Genomic DNA, 22,041 nt, shown 5'->3' on the forward strand with positions numbered 1-22,041 from the left:
TTGTGCCCCATTGTTGTGACAAGAACAATGAATCTAAAAGAGGTGGGAGACAAGGGCAAGGAAAACACAAAATAAAGATGTCTGGCTCTCAAAAAATCATTGACGGAAGTTTTTTCTTGCACTCACATCATGGAAATAATATCAGCTGACGCCGACGTCTGCAGCCGCCTTTGAAGTGGATTTTAAAAAAAGCTCTATTTAGTTTGCATTGTGTGCAGAACTTAATTTATAGGAGTTGACCCTGGCTCCTCTTTTGTGCGACAGCCATCTTGGAAAACAATGGCAGGAAGGCTTGAAAACTTGGGAGGAACTGAATCTGCTGTTTTCCATTTTTTTTTCTGTTCGTATTCAACAGAGTAAAATAGCTCTGTTTTTGTGCGCAACAGAAGCCATAAACTGATGCCTAAGCATTCCATGGCCAGGCAATAGGGCTGAGTTTAACTGGACACATGGGGACAGTTGTTTTGTACCACATGGAGTGAAGGAGGGGGGGTGAAGAGAGGAAGCCAGGGCCGCCTGGCGACCTCGCAGTGACCCATTGGCCTCCTCATGGAGGGATCAAGGCTTAGATGGGAGCCGGCTGAGGGTTAGAGGTTTAAGGGTAACAAATCATGCAACACTTGAGTGGTATTTAACCCCCACATACCATATCTCTCTAACTGTGTGAGCTGTGCAGAACAAACATAGAAACAAACAGAACTGGAGCAGGAAAAACAAATTCTCTGCTCCAACACAAAAGAAGTCCCAGAAACCAACGCACGTGTGTGAAATGAAATCGGTCGAAAAAGTGACTGCAGGTTCTTCACACTTTCACTTTTCCTCCTCTTATAAGTTTTTGTGCGCCGTAAAGAGGAGGACACGACAGGGACCCCCTATAGGCAGAGCATATCTACCTCTAAAAGCATCACTCAACTTTATGTTCTCTTCTGGTTCCCTCCTCGCTGGGCTGTGTTTCTTCCATTGGTGTCTGCTCATAAAAAGAACTCGAGCTGTAAAGATGTGCAACAGACGACCGCTGGATTGTCACACACACCTTATCGTGGACATCAGGTGTTTGTTTTTTTTTAGAAACCTGTGAGCACTCACATTGCTTAGCTTGGAGCTCACTGTGGAGACATTTAAAAGTGTTGAAAATGATGATGACCCAGTGCATATTTCATATTCCAGATCTTAGTATCCAGAATATTGCCAGGATCTGTATCATACTTTAACATCTGCCAGAAATGATGGTGACCTTGTCTTGTATTGTTTTGCAAAGCAATCCGACCATTTATGGAGGAGTTATATACACATTTGGTGAAAATAGCCCTATCTCACAATGATTAAGAATCCTTAAAAAAAGTCCTGGAATCAGACGGTGATCCGGATCACCTCCAAAATTTAACCACTTCTTCCTTATCCCATTTTGAACATTTCCTGAATATTTCATGAAGATCCATTTGTTACTTTTTGAGTTATGTTGTTCACAGACAAACAGACAAACTCTCCCCAAAATACAACCTCCTTGGCAAAGGTAATAAACTCTATTTCCTGCTTTTTAAATACAAAATAATCAGCCAATTAGTCAAATAAATACACAGAAAATGTTCTTGAAACCAACTTTGGCATGAAATAAACATGCTTGGTTGTGTAATTCCATTTAATTCCATTAAGATAATGACACAAAGAAGAAAACAGAAAGAAAACAGAAAGTGTTGATTCTGAGTAAATTTAGCTTCACACTCTCAGTTTATAACTTGGAGAGAAAAAGGTCAGAGAGAGGGAGAGCAGCTCTAATCTGAAACGATCCTGTTTCCTCTCCCGCAGAGCCAGTGAGAGGGCACTGAGTGACGCAGGTGAGAGCCAGCCGTCCACTCAGCCCTGCGGACCGCACCTCTCTTATCTGCCGACGGAGCGGAGGAGGAAGGAGTGACAAAGGCCAGGGCTTTGGCTGTGATAAGGATGGCCCGAATGTCCTGCTTTGGCCCGGCTCTCACCCTGGCTGTGAGGGGGCCATCCAGGGGCCAGGAGCTGACCACAACCAGGAAAGCCTGCAGGGGTGTTTTTTTTTTTTTTTTTGCACACAGGTATGAATCTGACCCTGTGCTGTCAGATGTACAGAACACTGGTGTGTGTTAGCGTGTGGTAGCTTTGAGGCAGTAAAAGGAGCGAGAGGGAGGAAGACCAGACAGAGACACAGGGTCAGGTGGAGTTCAGGGCAAATTTTTGCCAGGAGTCTCACTCTGCAGGAAAGCCAAATTGCTTCCGGATCTCGGTATCCACCCTTGTTCTTACCCTTCCCTGCCTCCTTGCCTTCCTCTCTCCTTCCTGTCATGCTTTTTCCTTTTTTTAAAGTTCTTTTAAATCTTCTCTCACTCCTTTGTCTTTACTCCTGCTCCTGTGGCACAGAGTCCTGCGGGGCTGCATGACACAAGGTGACAATATCTGTGGGGAAGCAGTCTTTGAGCAGGATGCCTCTGTCTCTCTGGCAGTCCAGCTCCTCTATGAAACCGTACCAGTAGATCACAAGGCCAGGACCAAATCTGCAAAACAAAAGACACAAAGTGGGGTTTACATAAGAACATCTTCACTGTCATACCGGGCAGCTATGAATGAGTTATGTTGTTGCTTGTTAAATTCATATCTGCACGGTGCCTACAGCTGTTGTCTTTGGATTTGGAAGGGATAACAAAAAGCAGGAATAAGTAAGTAAAGAGAGAGAAATATGGGACAGTAGTGTGATTGATCTTTGAGAGATAAGGTCGCTGAGGTATTTTCCTTTGATCACCGTCCAGGAAACATGTAAAGAATCAAAGACAAAAAAAGCCGCCGGGAAGATTAAGATCTGTCTGACAGGGTGATACACACTCGATCACATTACAATGGCAGTGAAATAACAATAATCTGTGAAATAACAAAGCTCTAAACTAAACCAAGGCCCCGGCATCCTGTCATTGGAAGCCTTTGGCACGTCACACGCAGAGTTCAACACGAAGTCTGAGACTAAACACACCGCATCTGGTGGATAACGTTAGCCAATCCTGCGGAGTCCAGCTGTTTCTGTAACTTTGAAAGCCAAAGAAACTTTGCCTCAGTTGGCAGACACTTCAGCTCCTAAAATCTATAAATAATAGAGCGCAAAGAGTGTCTGTTATCCAGTTTAGGCTATTTAAAATATTTTTTCCTGGGTCTTTCTTTTTGTTCTCTCCTTTGGCTCATCTCCCTGCTTTTGTGTTTTATAGACACTGTAGCTACTGTACACCTCAAGGTCTGCTGAAAGGTGCAGAAACAATTAAAAAGCATAGTTCTTCACAGGGGATATGTTAGTCTTTTTTTCTCTACTTTTGCTCACAAAGGCAATAAATCATCTTTCCAGCTATTTATTATGCCCCAAAGAGCCACCGGTGGCCCCTCTCTGCCTCATATAGATCATACCTATTCTTTGAACATTAGCTGCCATGCATAAAGACATGTCACAGTTGAACTCTGAACGAAGAGCACCAAAGCTCCCACATTCAGAGGGGTTTGACGGCGCTCAGCTCCCAGACACTCTATATCCTCGGACAGTTAACAACGTTGTGGGGGCCTCTGGGGACCACAGGCAGGAAGCTGAGCAAAGAGCCGCAGGAAGCTACAGAAATTCAGTGCCAAGGTAATGTACATAAAACCTCAAACGTGTGATCAATCATTACATATTAAAATACAAACACACAGAGGTGTTCTTTAATTATGATGATGGGAATCTTTAGTCTTCTTTACGAGCATAATTTACAAGTTTATATCCAGATTGATGACCTTACAAGTTTGACAAGGTATCTCAACCTCATAAATTATGAAGCGCAAGAATCAGTTGTCGTGACATTGCCGGCTAAATGTGTCGACTGTGCTGTGTTGACTAGGCCTTGAGGCGGTGCATGTTCTGCATTGAGAACCTGTATGGAGACAGACACATGCACAGAATAATTTGACTCTACACGCACACACTCCCTTCGAGAGGCCCTCGCAGCAGTACATGCTTCTGCGCCCCATCCACGCATTCTGCGTTTTACAGTGTGTGATTTACGGTGCTGTATCTGTGAGCAAACAGGCCAAAGCTAACAGCCCTGGAGAAAGCCCACAGATGCACGCTGAAAGTTCACCGCAAAGTCACACACACGGCTCAGTCTTCTTTTCTTGCTCGAGCCCCCACGGTCTGCAGCGGTCCAGCTCTGCACACGACCGCCAACTCTTAATATGGAAATGTTATGGAAACAAAACCTAAACATTTACATTAGATGACTTTGGAAAAGGGGTTATGCTCTTCTTTTTATTCAGCCGCAGAGCTGTATGTATTTCCCGTGAGGCGGATTGAGCCACATGAAAAACTGAAAAAAAAACCAGGAGACTCGTCTGCTCAGAGTGCAGAGAGGCAACCTTCTGAAAAAGGTTAAAACTGTACATCAACAGATAAGGCGGTGGTGCACGATACATCATGTCTCGGGTCTGTCAAGGGACGCCGAGCACAAATTGAAACAAGCAAAATTATAAACACAGGGGGGCCGTGTCACCAAGGCCTTTCCATACAGTAAAGAAAATAAATGGACTTTGAATCCTACTCAGAATTAATACAAGTCAATAGTACGGGGACCTTGAGGTAAAAATCTGAGACTTGGAAGAATAACACTGAAGGGGGAGTGAGCGGTCAGGAGGCAGAGACTGAGCCTGATGGCTACAGTATGAGACTCAAAAGAAAAAGTAAAAACACACAGCGTATAACCCTTTCTTCCCCACAGCACAGTCCCTCTGAAGTTGGAGTTTTAGGAAGTGAGAGGAAGTTCGTTTCAAATTTGTGGGTGAATTTATTATGGTTTATTATACGGGCTGGTGCATCTTAAGCTGGCGTGTGTGCCTATTACACACATCACCTCGCCTAGTCAGAGTCAGCCATCTTCCAATAAACACCTAACAACGTAACGAGTCGGTGAAATTGTTTGTGAAATGTAGCTAATTTCAGCACGGCGGCCACTTGACGAGCCGGGGCGTGGATTGCGGCTGCCAGCCACGCTTTGGTTAGTGTTAATGAGCGGTTGGTGGTTGCGTTTTCAAGCAGGTGCCAAGCAGCTTGCAACGGCAGCTTAATGAGAGCAAGGCACTCAGAGAAACACACACACACAAAAAAAAGCTTGAATAGAGGAGAGGGTTTGTTATTAGTGTCTGCCCGCACACACATGCACACACAGATAGAGTCATGTGACTGAAGCATCCTAAATGTACAGCTCTACAAATACATAGCTGCAAAAAGAAATAAGAATACAACCATTCAGCTCTTCTGTTTCTTATTTTTGCTTTTCTCATCTGTTGAGAAGCCCGAGGTGCAGAAGGTCAGACAGCCCGCCCCACCACCACCACTCATACACAAAAGAAGTCAGCATTTTACCTTTGTACCCAACACACATGTCAAGGCTAATTTAATCTGCCACATTTGGTGAGAAAAAGCTTTAGGAAAAACTGGAGGCTGAGCACCTCTGCCAAAACACATTACACTACATGATGAATTATCAATAAAATCAAGACGAATTTACGCCCCGCTTTAAAACACCGTCACTTCATTTTACATAGCCACGCTGGCCCGTTTTAAACAAACGCTGCAGCAATGATTTAGACAGCGTAAGTCTCTACCTGAGGGTGAACTCTGTGTCTCTGAGGTCCCCCTACAAAGACCTCTTTGTTTCCAGCATCCATACATCAGGTCACAAGGTAGGAACACTAAAGCGCTGCCAACATTTAGCTTAAGTCCGTCTTTTCTCTGCTCCCTGAAATACAGGTATGGAACCTGCTCAAGTTTTTTTTTTAAAGGAAAGTATCCAGAGTGATGGGGGTGAGGGGTGGAGAGGAATAAAAGTTTCTGTGTTGGACGGAGAAAGTATGCAGACAGAGAAAGATGGGGAAAATGTTGTTTTCATAGTCAGTCCATGCTGATTTAGCACATTTTTTTCAATAAAACCTGCTATGCATTTTGTAATGTCTGAGATCTGAAATCTTTAGAGCATATAGAGCTAAGTATTCTGAGTAAGCTCACCAAAAAGTGCCCTGATTTTTTTTTTTTTGTAAAGAAGTGCACATGACAGAAAAATCTCAAAGTACCCTAATCTTTCTGAAGTGTTTTGTGCATTGAGGGGATTGTCCACTTAATAACAAAACTTACAAATGTCACATATGTGCTGATCTGCTCAAGTTAGCTCTTCAGAGAGAATGTGGTTATTTTATTGTAGCAACAAAAGAGTTTTTTCGGATTTTAGTTGACACACCTCAGTACAATGGCACCTAGATGAATAGTCAACAGATGTAAACAAAAAAGGCCAACTAAATCAAACTCAGTAGCTGATGCCAGGACGGAGACCACAGTCAGCTTATAAATCAATGTAGTATGACTGATCATGTCTTCAGCTCTTTAATTTTCCAAATGCTCTGTCTTTTCTTTCTTTTTTGCTTCTTAAAAAATCAAAAATATGTCACTGTCAAGGACACTTTTTAGGGGGGTCAGGTAGAGTACCGCACTGTTATCTGTCATCTCCTTTGACTTGATTAGTGCTGAATTTGAAGCCATCCACTGGGGTAAAAGGCTTGGTAGTGGTCAACTGAGTTGTCTTCTCCTCCATCTATTATATGGAGTACGTCAGATGGTGGCCAACAAAAGAACTATTACTACCCCCTACTATAAACCAACTAGAAATACAGTATAACATACGTTATAGTCTTCCAATTACCTCCGCCAAGGACGTTACGTTTTTGGGAGAGTTTGTCTGTCTGTGAACAACATAACTCAAAAAGTAACAAACGGATCTCGATGGAATTTTCAGAAAATGTTCAAAATGAGATAAGGAATGAGTATTCAAATTTTGGAGGTGATCTGGGTCACTGTCTGGATCCAGGATTTTTTTGAAGGATTCTTTATCATTGTGAGATAGGGCTGTTTTCACCATATGTGTATATAACTCCACCATAAATGGTCGGATTGCTTTGCAAAACAATACAAGACAAGATCACCATAATTTCTGACAGATGTAAAAGTACGATCCAGATCCTGGTAATATTCTGGATACTAAGATCCAGTTTATGAAATATGTACTGGGTCATCATCATTTTCAACACTGTCAGGTAACAAATTATCGTACAAACCTACAACTAACACCAAGTTGTAGCAGACAGTCTGCTGAAAGGGAGTATAACATTAAGGTAGGACTCAAGTGTTGGTGACAATCACAGTATGCTTAGCAGAGGTCTGCGCTCTCTGAGTGGTTTTCCTAGTTTTCAAAGTGATATCAACATTTTATTTTAATAAAGACCAGTCATTATATGGCCCTAGTTCCAAAATATTCTGGTAATGGAGAGCCATTCGATATAATTTAATGCAATGTCAGCCAATCAAATATGATTACATTTGATAACAAAGAAGTGATTTTGAGGGTGCAAATGAAGTGTTATGGTTGTTTAAATTTGTGGAACGTTTCAATGAGCTGATAAAACTGCAAAGACAAGGATTGGTTGAATTTTCTTTGAACTAATTTTTGTAACCTGGTAACTTTCTGGAGGGACTGAAGTAACAGTTGTAAATAAAGATTTATCCTTTTTTTGATGGTTGTGTTGAGTTTATATATTTGGTATTTAAAAGATGGTTGGGCAATGATCTAATGACTGCATGTTGAGTGATACAGTCCTTCTTCTGGTGTCAATACTTCTAGTTTGTGTATTTTGATTCAATAGCAGTCATAACCGTCCTGGTGGAGAAGATGTCTGAATAACACACCTCATACACAAAGAGTATTTCAAGGCTTTAAGGGGTGCCTATCAACATGGAGGTAAATATATTGTGCAAACTACCGTGAAGCTGAATAGAAAAGTTAACCTCTCACAAGTAATCAACAAAAATAGAGCTAAGAAAAGAAGAGCTTCTTCTTTTATTTTGTGGGCCAGTTAAAGTTTGATACTGCATAGGAATGCGAAATTCAAATACAAAGTAGATGCAGCATCATTGTTAGGGTGGTATAGAGGGCAATAAAAATCAAACAACAACTTCCATCTAGTGTAATCCTCAACATTTTTATGTTTTCTGTCACTAACAAGAATGTGACGAGGATGTGGTTCATCTTTGTCCCTGTTGGAGGTACAGAGAATGTTTTATGTGTAGGTATGTCTGTGTATTGTAGAGAGGGGTTTAACATGGAGGTGTGGAGGTGTAATGTGTGAGTATGAAGGGTGTGGGAGGTCAGGTCAAGGCGGTGTGCTGGGAGTCGCATGTTGCACTAGAAGCTAATTTGCGCTCACTGATGCGAGATAACAGATAGCAGAACAGGGACTAAAGGATCCCACTGCTTTATCTGGTAACCACAGCAACCATGGTAACCTTAGTGGCAGGACAAGCCCTCTGCTCCATGACCCACCGGAAAAACACACACAGACACACACAGCACCTGAAATTTAAGCCTGAGGAGAGAGAGGCTGTGCAGTTAATCACAATTTCATCATTCTTAGAATATGAATGCTGATAAATTTAAAGCAACAAAGCAGATTTTTTTCCCTCTGAAATTGTAGCTTTCAGATGGAGGCCCATGGCCAGTCTTTCACACTGTTTTGATTAAAACGGATGAAATTCTGTTTTCAAATAAAACAGCATTTTGCATTTATGTCTAATGTCATCTTCATATCACAAAGACTGCAAAGAAATGTTTCTTAAAAATACCTTTTTTTCCCAAATGTTCATTTTATCAATCACGTAAAAATATTTGGGAAGTCAGTCATTTTAATGTATTGTTATGTAGTTAAAGTTCATAAATGACAAATGGAATTGAACGAATAGGTATTGTTATCACTTTTATATTTATATTTAAATTTCTTTGCTGCTAATGCTAACATTACAATTATTTCTATCCCTTTTTCATGTAATACAACTAAATGTAGTCCAGAAGGACTCAGTTTTTAAAGTTTTTTGACTATGGACGGTAAAATATATAGATGGTTCGTCTGCTGCTATTTTTGTGCAATATTCCATGTCAATATTTATGTCAATAATATTTTTGTTTTTCAATTCATATTGTATTCATTGCCTGACAACACTCAGGAAGCCATGCAATGACATTTCATTCCAAATGTACACCTGTGTAATTTGTGCAATGACAATAAGTCTAAGTAGTCTCTATGACATCACCCATTGGTTTGTGATACAGTGTTTTAAAGCATATTGACAGCAGCAGCTATACTGGAAACTCTAAACTTAATCTAGCTTTGTGTGCATTTGGATGAGGTAAAGGTTTTGGCTTGAAGCTTCTTAGTGGACACAGATAGTCCGTAAATAGAATTTGATTGAGTGGTCGATTGGTCTCCAACATTCTGTGTACTTAGTGAGTAAACACAAACTTTTATCAATATACATGTCCATAGTGATTATTGACCTTATGGAACACAGCAAAAAATGTAGGAAAAAAAAACATTGTAACAACTAAAAGTAAGATTTGAACAAAAGCAGATTTAACCCCTTTTTAATTTTATCAAACCACCACTCTATCTGATCTCATTCCTCCTCACCTCCCACACCTCAACCAACTTCTCACATTAGTCTTATCACTTTACACACTGACACACACAGAGTATCTGAGATACTCCATACCCATCAACTGACTGATAACTTGGCCAACACCTGATTAGGTGAATGAGCCCATGAGCAAATAAACATCTGCTGTAGTCCAATTTTAAAAGCAAAATGTAGAAGATACCAGTGATGCTGGGGGAGAGGAGGGAAATACTGAATCACAACGCCATTTGGTTCTGGTTTGGATGTTTTTGTTCAATATCATGCTTCTCAAACATCTTCCAGACAAAAACAAAAAAGTTAAGTTCCTTAACTAAGCATGTCACACAGCGCATTAGCACCATGTTTCTGAGGGACAAGCGTACGTTCTGTGTGCCGGTCCCCTCTCTTAAATCTATGGCGTCACAGTCTAACACGCTGTGACACAGGATGGTCTGTTTTGGATGTAGAGCTAAAGCAAACAAGGTGTGGTCCGACTTTGTCTGGTTCCTGTTAAGGAGTTGGTTTCAACAGTACTGAGAACCCTGTATGTGACACCACAATACATGATGACAGCTCTATGATGAGAGCCGACGCTAAAGTTGGGTTGGAGTTACCCACACTTAGCATCACTTCTGAATAAGGCCTTTCTAATATAAAGGTAATTACACTCTTTCTCAGTCTGTGTTATTCTCTGGCTGTGTGAGGGTTAACATTCAGACGGTCAGAGCTCACCTGATCTCCTCTCAGATATCGACTCCCCTTCCTCTGTAATGACCCTCTACATCATGAAAATGGCCTGATCTCTTCAGTTATGACACACTGAGTGGGTATTCATTAACACTCCATGCGGATATTATTAAATTCTATTATGGCAATGGCTGCAAATGGTGTCTCCTGGTGCTGTGAAAGTACTGTACTGAAATCATGAGTAGGCAATAATCCTATCAGAGACTCTAGATGTGCGTAAATACATTTTAAATACATGCACTCCTCAGGATTGAGGTAACCTTAGGAACGTGTGATGCATGACTAAAAATATGATTAAAATGTCTGTTTAAAGAAGAAGCATCAGTCTGCAAAACCAAAGATTGACCAAAGCGCTAATTTGGAGACATGTCCAGGGAGTCCCTGTGGCCTTTGATGAGATCTGCTTGGAGACAGGAAGCTCCCTACAGTGGCTGGCGAGCCGGCTGGGGGCTGGGAGTCTGAGCAGATCGAGAAGACCACAGCGTCAAGGGGGTACATGCTCCTTTAACCTGTTATTGTGAACTCCCAGCAGCCCCAGCCGATAATTGCCACCCGTCTCAGGGGAGACACAGTCAAAGGCAGGCAGAGGGACAGCCATTTTGTGTCCTCCATGACTCGTCTCACGTCGCCCTGGTCCTAGTACTACCCTTAACTCCGGCGGCTAATGTGTTTTCAATTTAGGATGAACCCCCTCTCTTACAGGCGAGGCCCTAATCAACAACAGTTTGTACTGTAACCCTATCTGGCCCTGTGAGGGCAGCGTCAGCCTGACCGGGCGCCTGCAAACCTGGTGTGTCCAGCAGAGGAACCGAGGTATGTGTATACGTACGCATGATATCATGTTTATATGTGAGGTCATGGGATGTGAGCTTGTTATTGGACTGTTTGTCTTCATTATCTTGTTTATGGGATTGAACAAAACATGTGAATAAAATTACACATGGTGAGTTAAATACACATCTGGTTCAACCTTAAGTTGCAAAAGGTTGGCAAATTTAAAGTAATTAGCAGATGAACAAATATTTTAAATCCATCTTCTACAGTAAAATGTGCAACTTTAGGAACAACAAACTTTAATGATGCAAAAGAAGAATGGAAATAATCTGTTTGCTTAATGTTTTATTACAAGTTTTATTACAAGTTTTGTTGATGATTTTTGATTAGTCCCTCAGTATTTCTATTTTGCAAAGGGACTTGCATTTCCTTTTTCAAAAAGCCAAAGATCCACTTGATAAGTTTCTCCATCAACCTAATTCTTAAATCCTGCTTCAGTGAAGCTTGAATCAAAAGTAAGCCTTGGAAAGGCAGGTGTGAATGTTTGTTGTCTCGGCCCTCCTGGCCTCTGCATCCACAAACAGAACCCTGCCCCAAAATTAGAGTGTGGCCTCTAATGTCTCCCTGGGAGAAAAAGAGGCCTGGCTTTCGTCCAAGTCAGCACCTTTGGAAGTGCAGTCGTGTTACCACCACTAAATCAACATGTCAGCGCCTGGCCCAGTGAACTTCTTCACCCAGACTCCACCGCTTACAGCAACCCCACACCTAATGAATTGGTGTGAATGCCCATCTGTCTGCTACAATGAAAAGGAGAAAGAAGATACAGAGAGAAGGAAAGAAAATTCCTTTTTTTGAGCTGATGCATAAAACATTTGCAGCTGGACGATTTGAATATGATCACAAGATGCAAAATTCATTAGGTCTGTTACATGAGCAGAGAACTGCTGTGAGAAAAACAGCCAAAGCCAGGTTGAGGTGTTCTCAACATCAACCTTGGCCTCGCAGTCCAAAATGGAACTGTCCCACTTTTTAGGGGCTGAGTTTTGAGACGGACTTGGGAAAAAGGCCACAGAAAGCCGTGTGCTTACTCGGCAGTCTGTTTACATTCCTGAGGGTAATTTTAGCCCTTTTTTGGAGGGGGGGCTGGCAGACCCGGGGGGGCCAACAAGTCGTTGGAGCTTGTCAGTGGTGGAGAGGCCAGCCGGCACAGTGGCGGCACCTGGACATGTGGGTGGTACATAAAAACACTCACAGGCATGGACCTCCAACATGCAAATCCCTGGAACTGTTAACTGAATTCCTGATAATCAATTATTCCCCAGCTTTGGTTGGGGAGATAATAAAAAAGTCAATGAGCATCTTCAAATCATATGAGTAGCTACTTCATCCGAGACTGAACAGAGGCTCAAGGAAGCCCAGAACCACAGCAGAGCGGGTGTAGTCTCGCTAACAGGCCCACCACTGAGAGGCATTAGCTTTGGACAACACAGGATATCCCCAGTGTTTTCACTGATGATCTGGAGTGCAAATCTAATTTCATTGTAGTTTTTAAAAATTTGCAAAGCAAACAAAACAATAATACTCACCCAGGAATTGCCAAAGGGCTCCTGTGCGCGTGTTGGGATTTGTCTTTTTATTACTCCCAGCCTAGAGTGTCCCTTCAAAGGGCAAGAAAGCAAAATGGCCATGTGTGTTTAGCTCTGTGTGTGTGTGTGTAAGAGAGAAGGGGAGAGAAGGATAGAGGATGAAGAAGGGAGGGAGAAAGAGAGACTCCAAGCTTATCGAAACTAATTAGGCGAGGGATCAGGATGGAAGTTAAATACTTGGCTACATGTAATGAAAGAAGCAGAGTGGGGGACATCTAGGGGTCAGGCCCACACCAAACAGTGGTCCTCAGGCAATCTGGTATTGATTTTCACTCGTTTGGGGATGAAGGTGGACGAGGGGGAGGGAGGGAGAGTGAAGGGGAGAGGCAGTAGTGCAAACTCTAAGGGTCTTGTGAGTTGTCAACTTGACAGTTTAACCCCTTTTGGAGGAGAACAAACAAACAGAGGGATCTCCTGGGTTGACAGCGTTGATCTGTCACAGTGATGACAATGCAAAGCCCCACACAATGCCCACACGGGAGAGGAGAGTGGGGAGGAAGAGGAGGGAGGCTGATACAGATATGCAGAGGCACATTCCTTAAGCCTAAGGAGATAGGAGTGGGCTCTGTTTAAGATCTGGTAAGCCTGATCTATGAATACCTGGGACCTTAAAATAAAAAGGAAATCTGTCATTCGACTAAATCTCTAGACTGGAGTTGTTCTGATACCAATGCTATAATCAAAATCACAATTTATCCAATACTGATTCCCCTATCAATACCAGAGCAGTCCAATACAGATATATCAATTACAAAATTCTAGTATCCATACCTGAGTTGTTCCACTACTGCTGTTGAAGGATCATTCTGACTTCAATATTGAAATCAATACCAGTGTTGTTCTGACACCTACACTGATATCAGTGTCAGAGTTTTTTTTGGTACCAAAAGTGATATAAATACCAGAGTTGTTCTGACACCAATTTCAGAGTCCATTCCAAAGATGATCAGACATCATCACTGGTATCAATACCATATATCAATATCAGGGTTTTCTGGACACCAAAATCTGAATCAGTACAAGGGGTTGTCCAAACGTCAAAATCGGTATAAATGTCAGTGTTGTTTGGGCTGCAATGTTGATATCAATTCTAGAAATGTTCTGGCATAAATATCTTGTTACCTCCGCCAAGGAGGTTATGTTTTTTGTTCATCTGTTTGTCTGTGAACAAATAACTCATAAAATAACAAATGGATCTTGATGAAATTTTCAGGAAACGTTCAAAATAGGATAAGGAAGAAGTGATTTAATTTTGGAGGTGATCCGGATCACCGTCTGGATCCAGGGTTTTTTTGAAGGATTCTCTATCATAGTGAGATAGGGCTGTTTTCACCATATGTGTATATAACCCCCCCATAAATGGTTGGATTGTTTTGTAAAACAACACAAGACAAGGTCACAATAATTTCTGACAGATGTAAAAGTACGATCCAGACCCTGGAAATATTCTGGATACCAAGATCCAGAATATGAAATATGTACTGGGTCATCATCATTTTCAACACTGTCAGGTAACAAATTATCGTACAAACCTGCAACTAACACCAAATTGTAGCAGACAGTCTGCTGAAAGGGAGTATAACATTAAAGTAGGACTAAAGTGTTGCGTGACAATTCCAATACACTTGGCAGAGGTCTGCGCTCTCTGAGTGCTTTTCTAGTTCTTTTTACATCAATACTGGTATCTTTTCCAGGGCTGATCTCACACTAATACCTGTATCAGTACCAGGGTTGTACAGCAGGCGTTTTGGTATCAAAAACCAGTGTTGTTAAGACACCAACACCAGTACAGATACCAAGGTTAATGTGACATCTGTATTGGTATCAAGGTTGTCTTGACACCCATGTGGGTACAAATTCCAGAGGTGTTGTGATAGTGTCAACCAGTTTCAGACCTTACTGTACAAAATGGATCTTTGAGTGGGACTTAGTCTGACATTCAATGAATTATTAAGGCTCTGTAGCTTAAATATAGATTATCATGCAACAATGACAAACATCAGTGCGAACAGAAATTGAAATGTTTGACATAAGTTTTGCTTGCCTTTGATGATGCAGTATGGTTGTCTCTCTACACAGACACACAGATGTCAGCACTCCCCTCTTGTCACTCAATCTGTGAAGGTCCACCCCCCTGAGCACCTACCCTTTCATGTCCTTAAACACTTGAAGACCCCCTTTTCACTTTTCCCCTCAGACTGCCTCATCGCTTTGTCACATTGCCAAAGGGGACTCCATTAGCCTGGCCATGCACAGAGCCCTCCAGCTCTCACTTCAACTTCACACTTACACATAGACACACATGGAGGGAGGGAGGCTGATCCCGCTAAGGCTGTCCACATCAAATTAAAGTGGTCCCTATTGTCCCTATTATGGCCTGGGAATGCTCCATCATGACGGATGCTACGGGGTCCCTCACTTGTCAGGAGTTGTCAGACAGATCAGGAGTCTGGATACACACAGCTGACAGGTAATCTTAATGTCTTCAATTAGCCCAATTAGGCCTGTCATAAACAATTCGATAAGTGCTCGACCAACACAAACAGATAAACGCACGCACAGGCACGCACAGACGCACACACAGACGCACACCGTCACGCACACACTCTTACAGTGAGGTCTGCGGGGTATTAATGAGAAGGGTAATGGGTATATCAGCGGATGGTTGACTTGTCTTTTGTTTCAAGCAGGGGTGTGTGTCCCCACCCCTTGCTCTCAGCTGTGCACTGCTGGCTGCTACCTGGTCACTTCAAATTGCACTATCTCCTTTCATTAGTGCATCGCAGGCTGAGAATCTGAAAGGCCGTGACAAAATTCATTTGTGACGAGTGGGAGCAGATTGCCTGAAGCAGGTGCTATAAGGGAGATAAAACAAAAAGCAGCACCTCTGAGAAGCTCTTGGTGTGTATGTATGTGTGTCTTTTCTATCTCTGTGTGTGTGTGTGTGTGCAGTCATGGCTTTTTTCCCTGCTCTTCACATTCTGTTCTTTTCCCTGCTATGGTAAATGGATAATGACACAAAAGTGCTTCAGAAAAAATAAAAAGAAAGACAGAAGGAGACCTGAGAGGACTTGGCCCAGCGCACACTCTGAGCATTTACAAAGCCCTGGTGAAATCTAAATATTGTTTCAAGCATGACTAAACAGGCCAACACCTTTCTGTGCCTAGGATGTGTGCAAGCTAACAATGTTTGATTTGGTCTCTCCTTCATAATATCTTACCGCAAAGCACAGGTGACACCAACGCTACATTCTCTGCTTTTGTCCTCTAACTGTTCTTTAAAATCAGTTGTTTGCATCTATTATCAACTTTCTTTTTCCTACGGTATGTAGGGCACGTTTCTGCTTGGAGCACAAGCTAATGGGTAAAGCAGAGATTGCACAGTTTGCAAACACACCACACACCACAAGACTTAAGCAAGTTAGCATCCGTATTTGAAGTAGAACTTCACCTGAATGCTGCCTTTATCTTTGGCACAGAGGCTCATAAAATCCCTGTATTAAGCAATAATGCAGACACAGTAAATGTAGGGGATTATACACTCGTCTTGGCATTTAGTGCAAGAAAAATTAAATTAGAACAATTTTGTCCAAACAAAAGAAATGTGCTGAGTGGCAAAATCCTCAAGTTTATTTTTGTACAAGGAATCCCCAAATTTGGGAAAAACTGTGTGATATCAGCCTGATCTGTGATGGACATCTCACTCTCCCTCTGATCTTCACCTCAAGTGACGGCTGGAATGCCATCTGAGGAAGAGAAAAAAATGGAAAGACTAGAAAGAAAGAGAAAAGCCGTCACCGGGAAGTTGTAATAGGAAATTGCTTTTGGCAACTATTTGTTCAAGCACCAGATTTTTTTCATCTTTATGCCAACCCAGCGAGCCCCCATTGGAAAACAGGGCAGGTCCCCCTAATGAGTAATCTATTTCAAAGCAGTCGTGTCTGGGCATGACAGTTTACTGAGAGGCTTGAAGAACTGGTAATTACCAGTGTTACGGGGCAATTAATGCATATTACACTGCGGCACTCATGGCGGTGACTGTCAGCTCCCCAATAAAAATGAGCACTCTTCAGCTAAAGGGTGACATTAATTGGGCCCTTAATGACTATGCAGAGGAACCAAGCCAAATAGGAACAAAACAGGGGACTCGCTCCGACTCCAGCAGAGGGCTGGAAATTGGACTAAAAATGAGATTAATTGCTGTTTGGAAAAAAAAGAAGGGAAAAAAACGTGGTGAGGGGAAGGGGGAGAAAGAGGTTAGAATTATAGGGTGCAGAGAGCAAGGGCTGCACATAGAAATGACAATTCAATTAATTATTTCATACTGTATTTTCTATACCTTAAAGAGTGTAGACAGGTCTCAGGGCCACTTTGAGGCTTCATATGTGGCTTGTTGCATAAATAGCAACTCATACACGCTCCCTCTCACACATCTTCACGCTGCATATGCTAATATAACAGATAAATCTAAAGTCTCCATTTAAGTGCAAAGAAGCTTTTCACCATAACGCAAAGGAGGTATATATTAAGCTGTGATGTAAGTAAAGGAGATCAGGTAATTAGGTCTCCATAATGTGCTACAGAGGAAAATCATCATAAGATGCTGTTATTGAGAGTTTCTGGGTTACACACTTTCCCATGAAGCCTAGGGCCTTGAATGTGTCTTATCACTTTAAGAGGCCCATAAAAAAAATTATGTGAAGCTTAAAAGTAAATCTGCCAAACTGCAGGCCTTCCACCCCCAGAAATGTTTGTATACAGGGAGATCAAGGTTGTTGTGAAGATATGAAGTAATTCTGCTTAATGTTGCTAAAGCTAGGCACAAATACCGAACACCACCTGAATATGCAAGCCCCAAATCATAAAAGTATCAGCATGCAAAACATGCCGTCATTTGCATACATTTTTGATTTAGGATTTCCTTCCTATTTAAATATGCAGTTAGAAATAGTCCAGCACTGCCTCTTGCGCTGTCACGCTGCACACTCACACTGTCATTGGGCCTGATAGAACTCTTCCGCTTCAAAGGGAGCTTTGCAATGGAGAGGAGAATGAGCAAATATTTGAATTGCAAAAACACATCATCTTGCGAGGGGGAGAAAATTCGAGACAACTTTTTAGAGTTAAAGACACCCCCTCCCCAACCCCCGTTGAGCCCTCTGCACACAGCACAAAAAAAGTCAACATATTCATAGCAGTAAGCAGGCTCCCCGCTAATTTACCATATCCAAATTTGTGTAATGGGATATGACACATTTTAGAGGGGATTGCGGGAAGAAACTTTAATTTGAAGAGAGAACCATAAAATGTTTAAGCTGCCCCTGTATTTAACTGGAATCCAGCGCACAAATCCAGGTTCTCAGACAACCTGACATGGGTTTGATTACGGACTGAAGTGTAATTAGCTACTTAAGTTATCCTCTGGTAGGCTAGAATGAGCAGCACCACCACTGGAGCAAGCTTTTTCAGCATAACTAAAGAGGCCTTTATATTCTGGAGGAATACCTTTCCCCCCTCAGGATGCAGCGCAGCCAGTTTACAGTCATTTACATGCAATCAATCAGGGAGAATCTCTGACAGCCTCCAACTTCTGCAGGAGTTAGTGAAAAATAAGTGCAATAAATAACCTTCATGACAGATCAATAATATGACTCATAGCATATTTGAAAGTAGGAGCTCCCTCATTTGATGCCAGGATAAATAGAATCCTCAAGCCAAATGTCTAGCCACCAAGGCCATGAACAACATTAAGAGTAATAAATACCCATCTTCAGACATTTGAAAAAATACCACCGCACAAGGGGAAAACTGTGTTTATGATTGTAAATTTATTTACCGCAGGCTGAGAAAGTACCTTGAATTTTAAATGGGGAAAATGTGAGCGCCTCAGACATACTGAACGTTGAGGATATGTGGGGAATTACTGTGATCTGCAAAATAAACAGAGGAAAGACGGGCAATCAGCTACTGGTGGAAAAACAAAAATCAAGGCTTAATTATTCATCGGCATGTCAGAGCTTAAAACATAAGACAAATAGTTTGTGGATTTTGTACTATAATTAGAGGATCAAATGAGGCCTTCTTTTAAATCATTCTTCATAAGAGCAAACCTGTAATAATTGCTTTAAAATGCTCAATACTTGTCATCTCAAAGCACACCGTAAACATCATGAAGCCAGAGTGCTTTAGCGCACCATCCAAGCCTCTTGTGGCCTCTCCTCCATGTGACTCGCCTACGCGTAGACAACTTGGAGACAAGTCGGAGCTGAAATCAAACCTCAGTGATGGATGGCTTTACTGCACAATGACCTCTGTCACTGGGTTCTTGCCCTAAATCAATGCGTGCGATAAGGGGCCCTGCGCCAGCGCTTACCTTGGTATGTTCACCAGCAGACCTTATCTGTGGCAGGAGGAAGTGTGAGTAATAACTAAAGACAAGCCACGACAAAACCACTAACCCCACCTTGTCAAACATAATTTACAATGTATATCCCTCAACCCCCCCATCGCTGCTTTTAAAAAAAGTAATTATGAGAACCAAAGACACTCAGGGACTTTGTGTTTGGAAGATTAACCTGCTGCAGGACTGTGGGAGACTTTTTCACATGGGATTCATATTTTAACAAGGAAATATAAACCCCAGTACGAGACATGAACACATTCGTTCACAAAATCATGAATAGGAACTAAAATTTCACTGCAGAAGAAGCAAATCCTGGGTGATCCAGTATCAGGGATAAAAAAGGAGGTTAAAGTTGAGAGGAAGTAAAGAGCAAAGACTTTCTGAGAACTCTCAGACCTATCAGTAGTTTTTCATTCAAGTGTGTGCTTTTGTGTATTGCACAAGAGACACTAAAGAGTGGAGCTCGAGAGAGCAAGCATGCTTCCAGGCAGTCGCATCAGCCTGAAGAGAGAGACCAAACATGACATCAAACGTTGCAATTAGCTGACCCCTTTCTCCCAGAGTCACAGTTTGCCTTTAAAACCCTGATTAAAATATGTTTGCTTTCTCATTCGAAATGACATTTGACAAGGTTAGTAATATTTCAACTAACTGCGAAAACATTCTTGTGGCCGTAATCCTTTTTTTTTTTCCACCACTTTGCAGGGGCGCAGGTAACCTCGGAGCGAGTTTCCCATGAACTCAGCGCTACAATTTGAAAACAAAACGGCCGAGAGGGAAAAAAAAGGGAGAGTAGTTCAAAGTTTCACTTGAGCGTGTTTAGTTTCACTCAGGCAGCTGAAGCTCAAAGTTTAAGAATCGTTATTCAGAGAATTTATCCAGTTTCTGATTCAAACCACAAGCGATATTTAAAACAGAGGCAGTAGTCTTTTCTCAAACCGCAGCCTGGATCCTTCGCAGGGACTCTGGGGGGCTGAGGACTGTCAGCAGCTCTGCGGATAGAGTTCCTCAAAGTGTTAAACCCCCTCATCACCAAATTAGAGAAGGTGTAGTGTGCAGTCAACTGACCGCCTCAATGGAAAGTATCAAAGAAAGTAAAAGAGGAAGTATTTTTAATAGTGCATGACATTAGAAACGTGTCGTTATCTTGTTTTTAAGTGAACTGGAGTCAAAAGTTTTGACTCAAAACTTTTTTTTTACTTGAGCTGAGCCCAAGTTTTACATAAAAAGGCCTCAAAGAGTCAACAATCTTGAATAAACAAAATCCAAAGGGTGTCTGGGATTCTCTTTGTCAGTGTGCATTCCTGACAAAATAAGCTGCGGATCAGCAATGAACAAGGGGGGGAGATCAGAACTGGTCAGGCCAAAACTCTGTCTTAAAGTTAACAGTTTTCACATCTATTCCCGTCGCAGGAGAAGAGAACGCGACGTGTCGGGCCGGACAGCGAGCCGGCTCAGGCTCAGTCGCAGCTGTGCTCAAATTGAAGTGGCACTTTCTATCAGAGGCCTTTCGCCAGACAGCTCTATCCTGCCCTTTCACTTGTAACACACAAGACACCCATTAGAAAAAATAAGAGTGGTCATTCAAAAACACACAGCCGTCATTGAAGAGACAGACTCCGGGTTTAACATGGGAGGGGAAGATGCATGGTGCGAATGTGCCAGCTGATAGAGATATCACTCAAAATGAAGAGGAGATTTATCTGACGTCGACGTGGCCCATGTTCAAAGGGGGCAGCTCAGAGCACCAAACTCTGTGCAGAGTTTATATTTCACTTGTTCGGAAATGTACGCCGCTGTTATCTCGCATCAATCCAAGGGAAAGGAGCGGGTATCGTGTGTTTCAACTTCCCGCCTGTGATGAAACGAAACATCCACAGCAGACAGAGTGGAATTTGGATCATAGCATTACCCCGCTAACTCTGTGAGAGCTGTCAAAAAGCTGGTTCATGGCACTCATTTAAAAAACATAATAGAGCAAAAAAAAAACATATTAGCATTATTAGCACAAAGGGAGTGGGGAGAATGTATTAGCCGTCACATTGAGTGCACATTTATTCTAAGAAGTTTTAATAGGGTTCACTGACCAAATGTGTTTTTTTTCTTAATCATTTACAGACCTGACAGAGCCAGAGCAGACAAATCTGTTGACCTGATAGATCCTCGTACATTAACCTCCAGAATTGATGAGCAAAATCAGAAGGTCACCGCTTGGACACAGAGCTCCTCATGTGTCTTTGATTACACACTCCTGCTAAGGGATAGGCAGGCCGAGATGTTTAAGCTATCAGGCAATCAGACCGCCGCGAGACGTGAAACTCAAACCAGAGGGAGAGAGGGCGGCCTGGGAACAAAGATGGGGTCCTGACGAGGCTCTTTAACAAATGCCAGGACCGGTGAGGAGAGACTCAAATGTGTTTGTATCCTTCTGTGTTTCTGAAAATGGTGGAATGAAGAGAATTAATAGTGAAATAGAACGCAAAGTTCACAGGAGCAAATGCATCTTCATCTGGTGTTTAACCTGGGTTAATTCTGGAACATCAATCAAAGTGAGCCGCATGAAGTGCAATCAGATACAGGTCTTACATAGGGAAACAAACAATTCAAACCATATATACATCTTAATTGGGAAGATGAATGAGGTCAACTGTTGAAAGGGAAACTCTCCATTCTGAGTAGAAAGTAAAGTAAAGTAGAACGGGTAAAAATGAAGAACAGTGTGGCTGCTTTTGACGTCATTTATTAAATACAGAAGCTAATCGGTGTTTGTGTTACCATGGGCTTCAACTGATCTGTTAAATGAAGTTTTTGTTATGCTTGAATTTAACTTCCAATTGCTGCAAACTTTTTTGTGCTCATAATGTTTTGATTTTCTTTCATTATTAACCCTTTAGGAAGGGGCAGATGCTATAAGATTTTTCTATCTGCTACTTTTCATTCATTTC

The 22,041-nt window shown here is 42.0% G+C and overlaps 1 protein-coding gene across 1 annotated transcript in view; it reads right to left on the reverse strand.

The window, feature by feature from the left end:
- Positions 1-1,609: 1,609 nt before the first annotated feature.
- cdin1 (CDAN1 interacting nuclease 1) overlaps positions 1,610-22,041 on the reverse strand; it is a 59,142-nt gene continuing 38,710 nt past the window's right edge. The window contains exon 12 of the mRNA XM_074692055.1: positions 1,610-2,522. Within this exon, the coding sequence (XP_074548156.1) occupies positions 2,366-2,522 (157 nt within the window). The 3' untranslated portion in view covers positions 1,610-2,365. The remainder of the gene's footprint in view (positions 2,523-22,041) is intronic.

The sequence above is a fragment of the Halichoeres trimaculatus genome, unplaced genomic scaffold (assembly GCF_033239565.1).
Source record: "Halichoeres trimaculatus isolate MK-OKI-2021-1 unplaced genomic scaffold, fHalTri1.1 fHalTri1_scaffold_17, whole genome shotgun sequence".
NCBI lineage: Eukaryota > Metazoa > Chordata > Actinopteri > Labriformes > Labridae > Halichoeres > Halichoeres trimaculatus.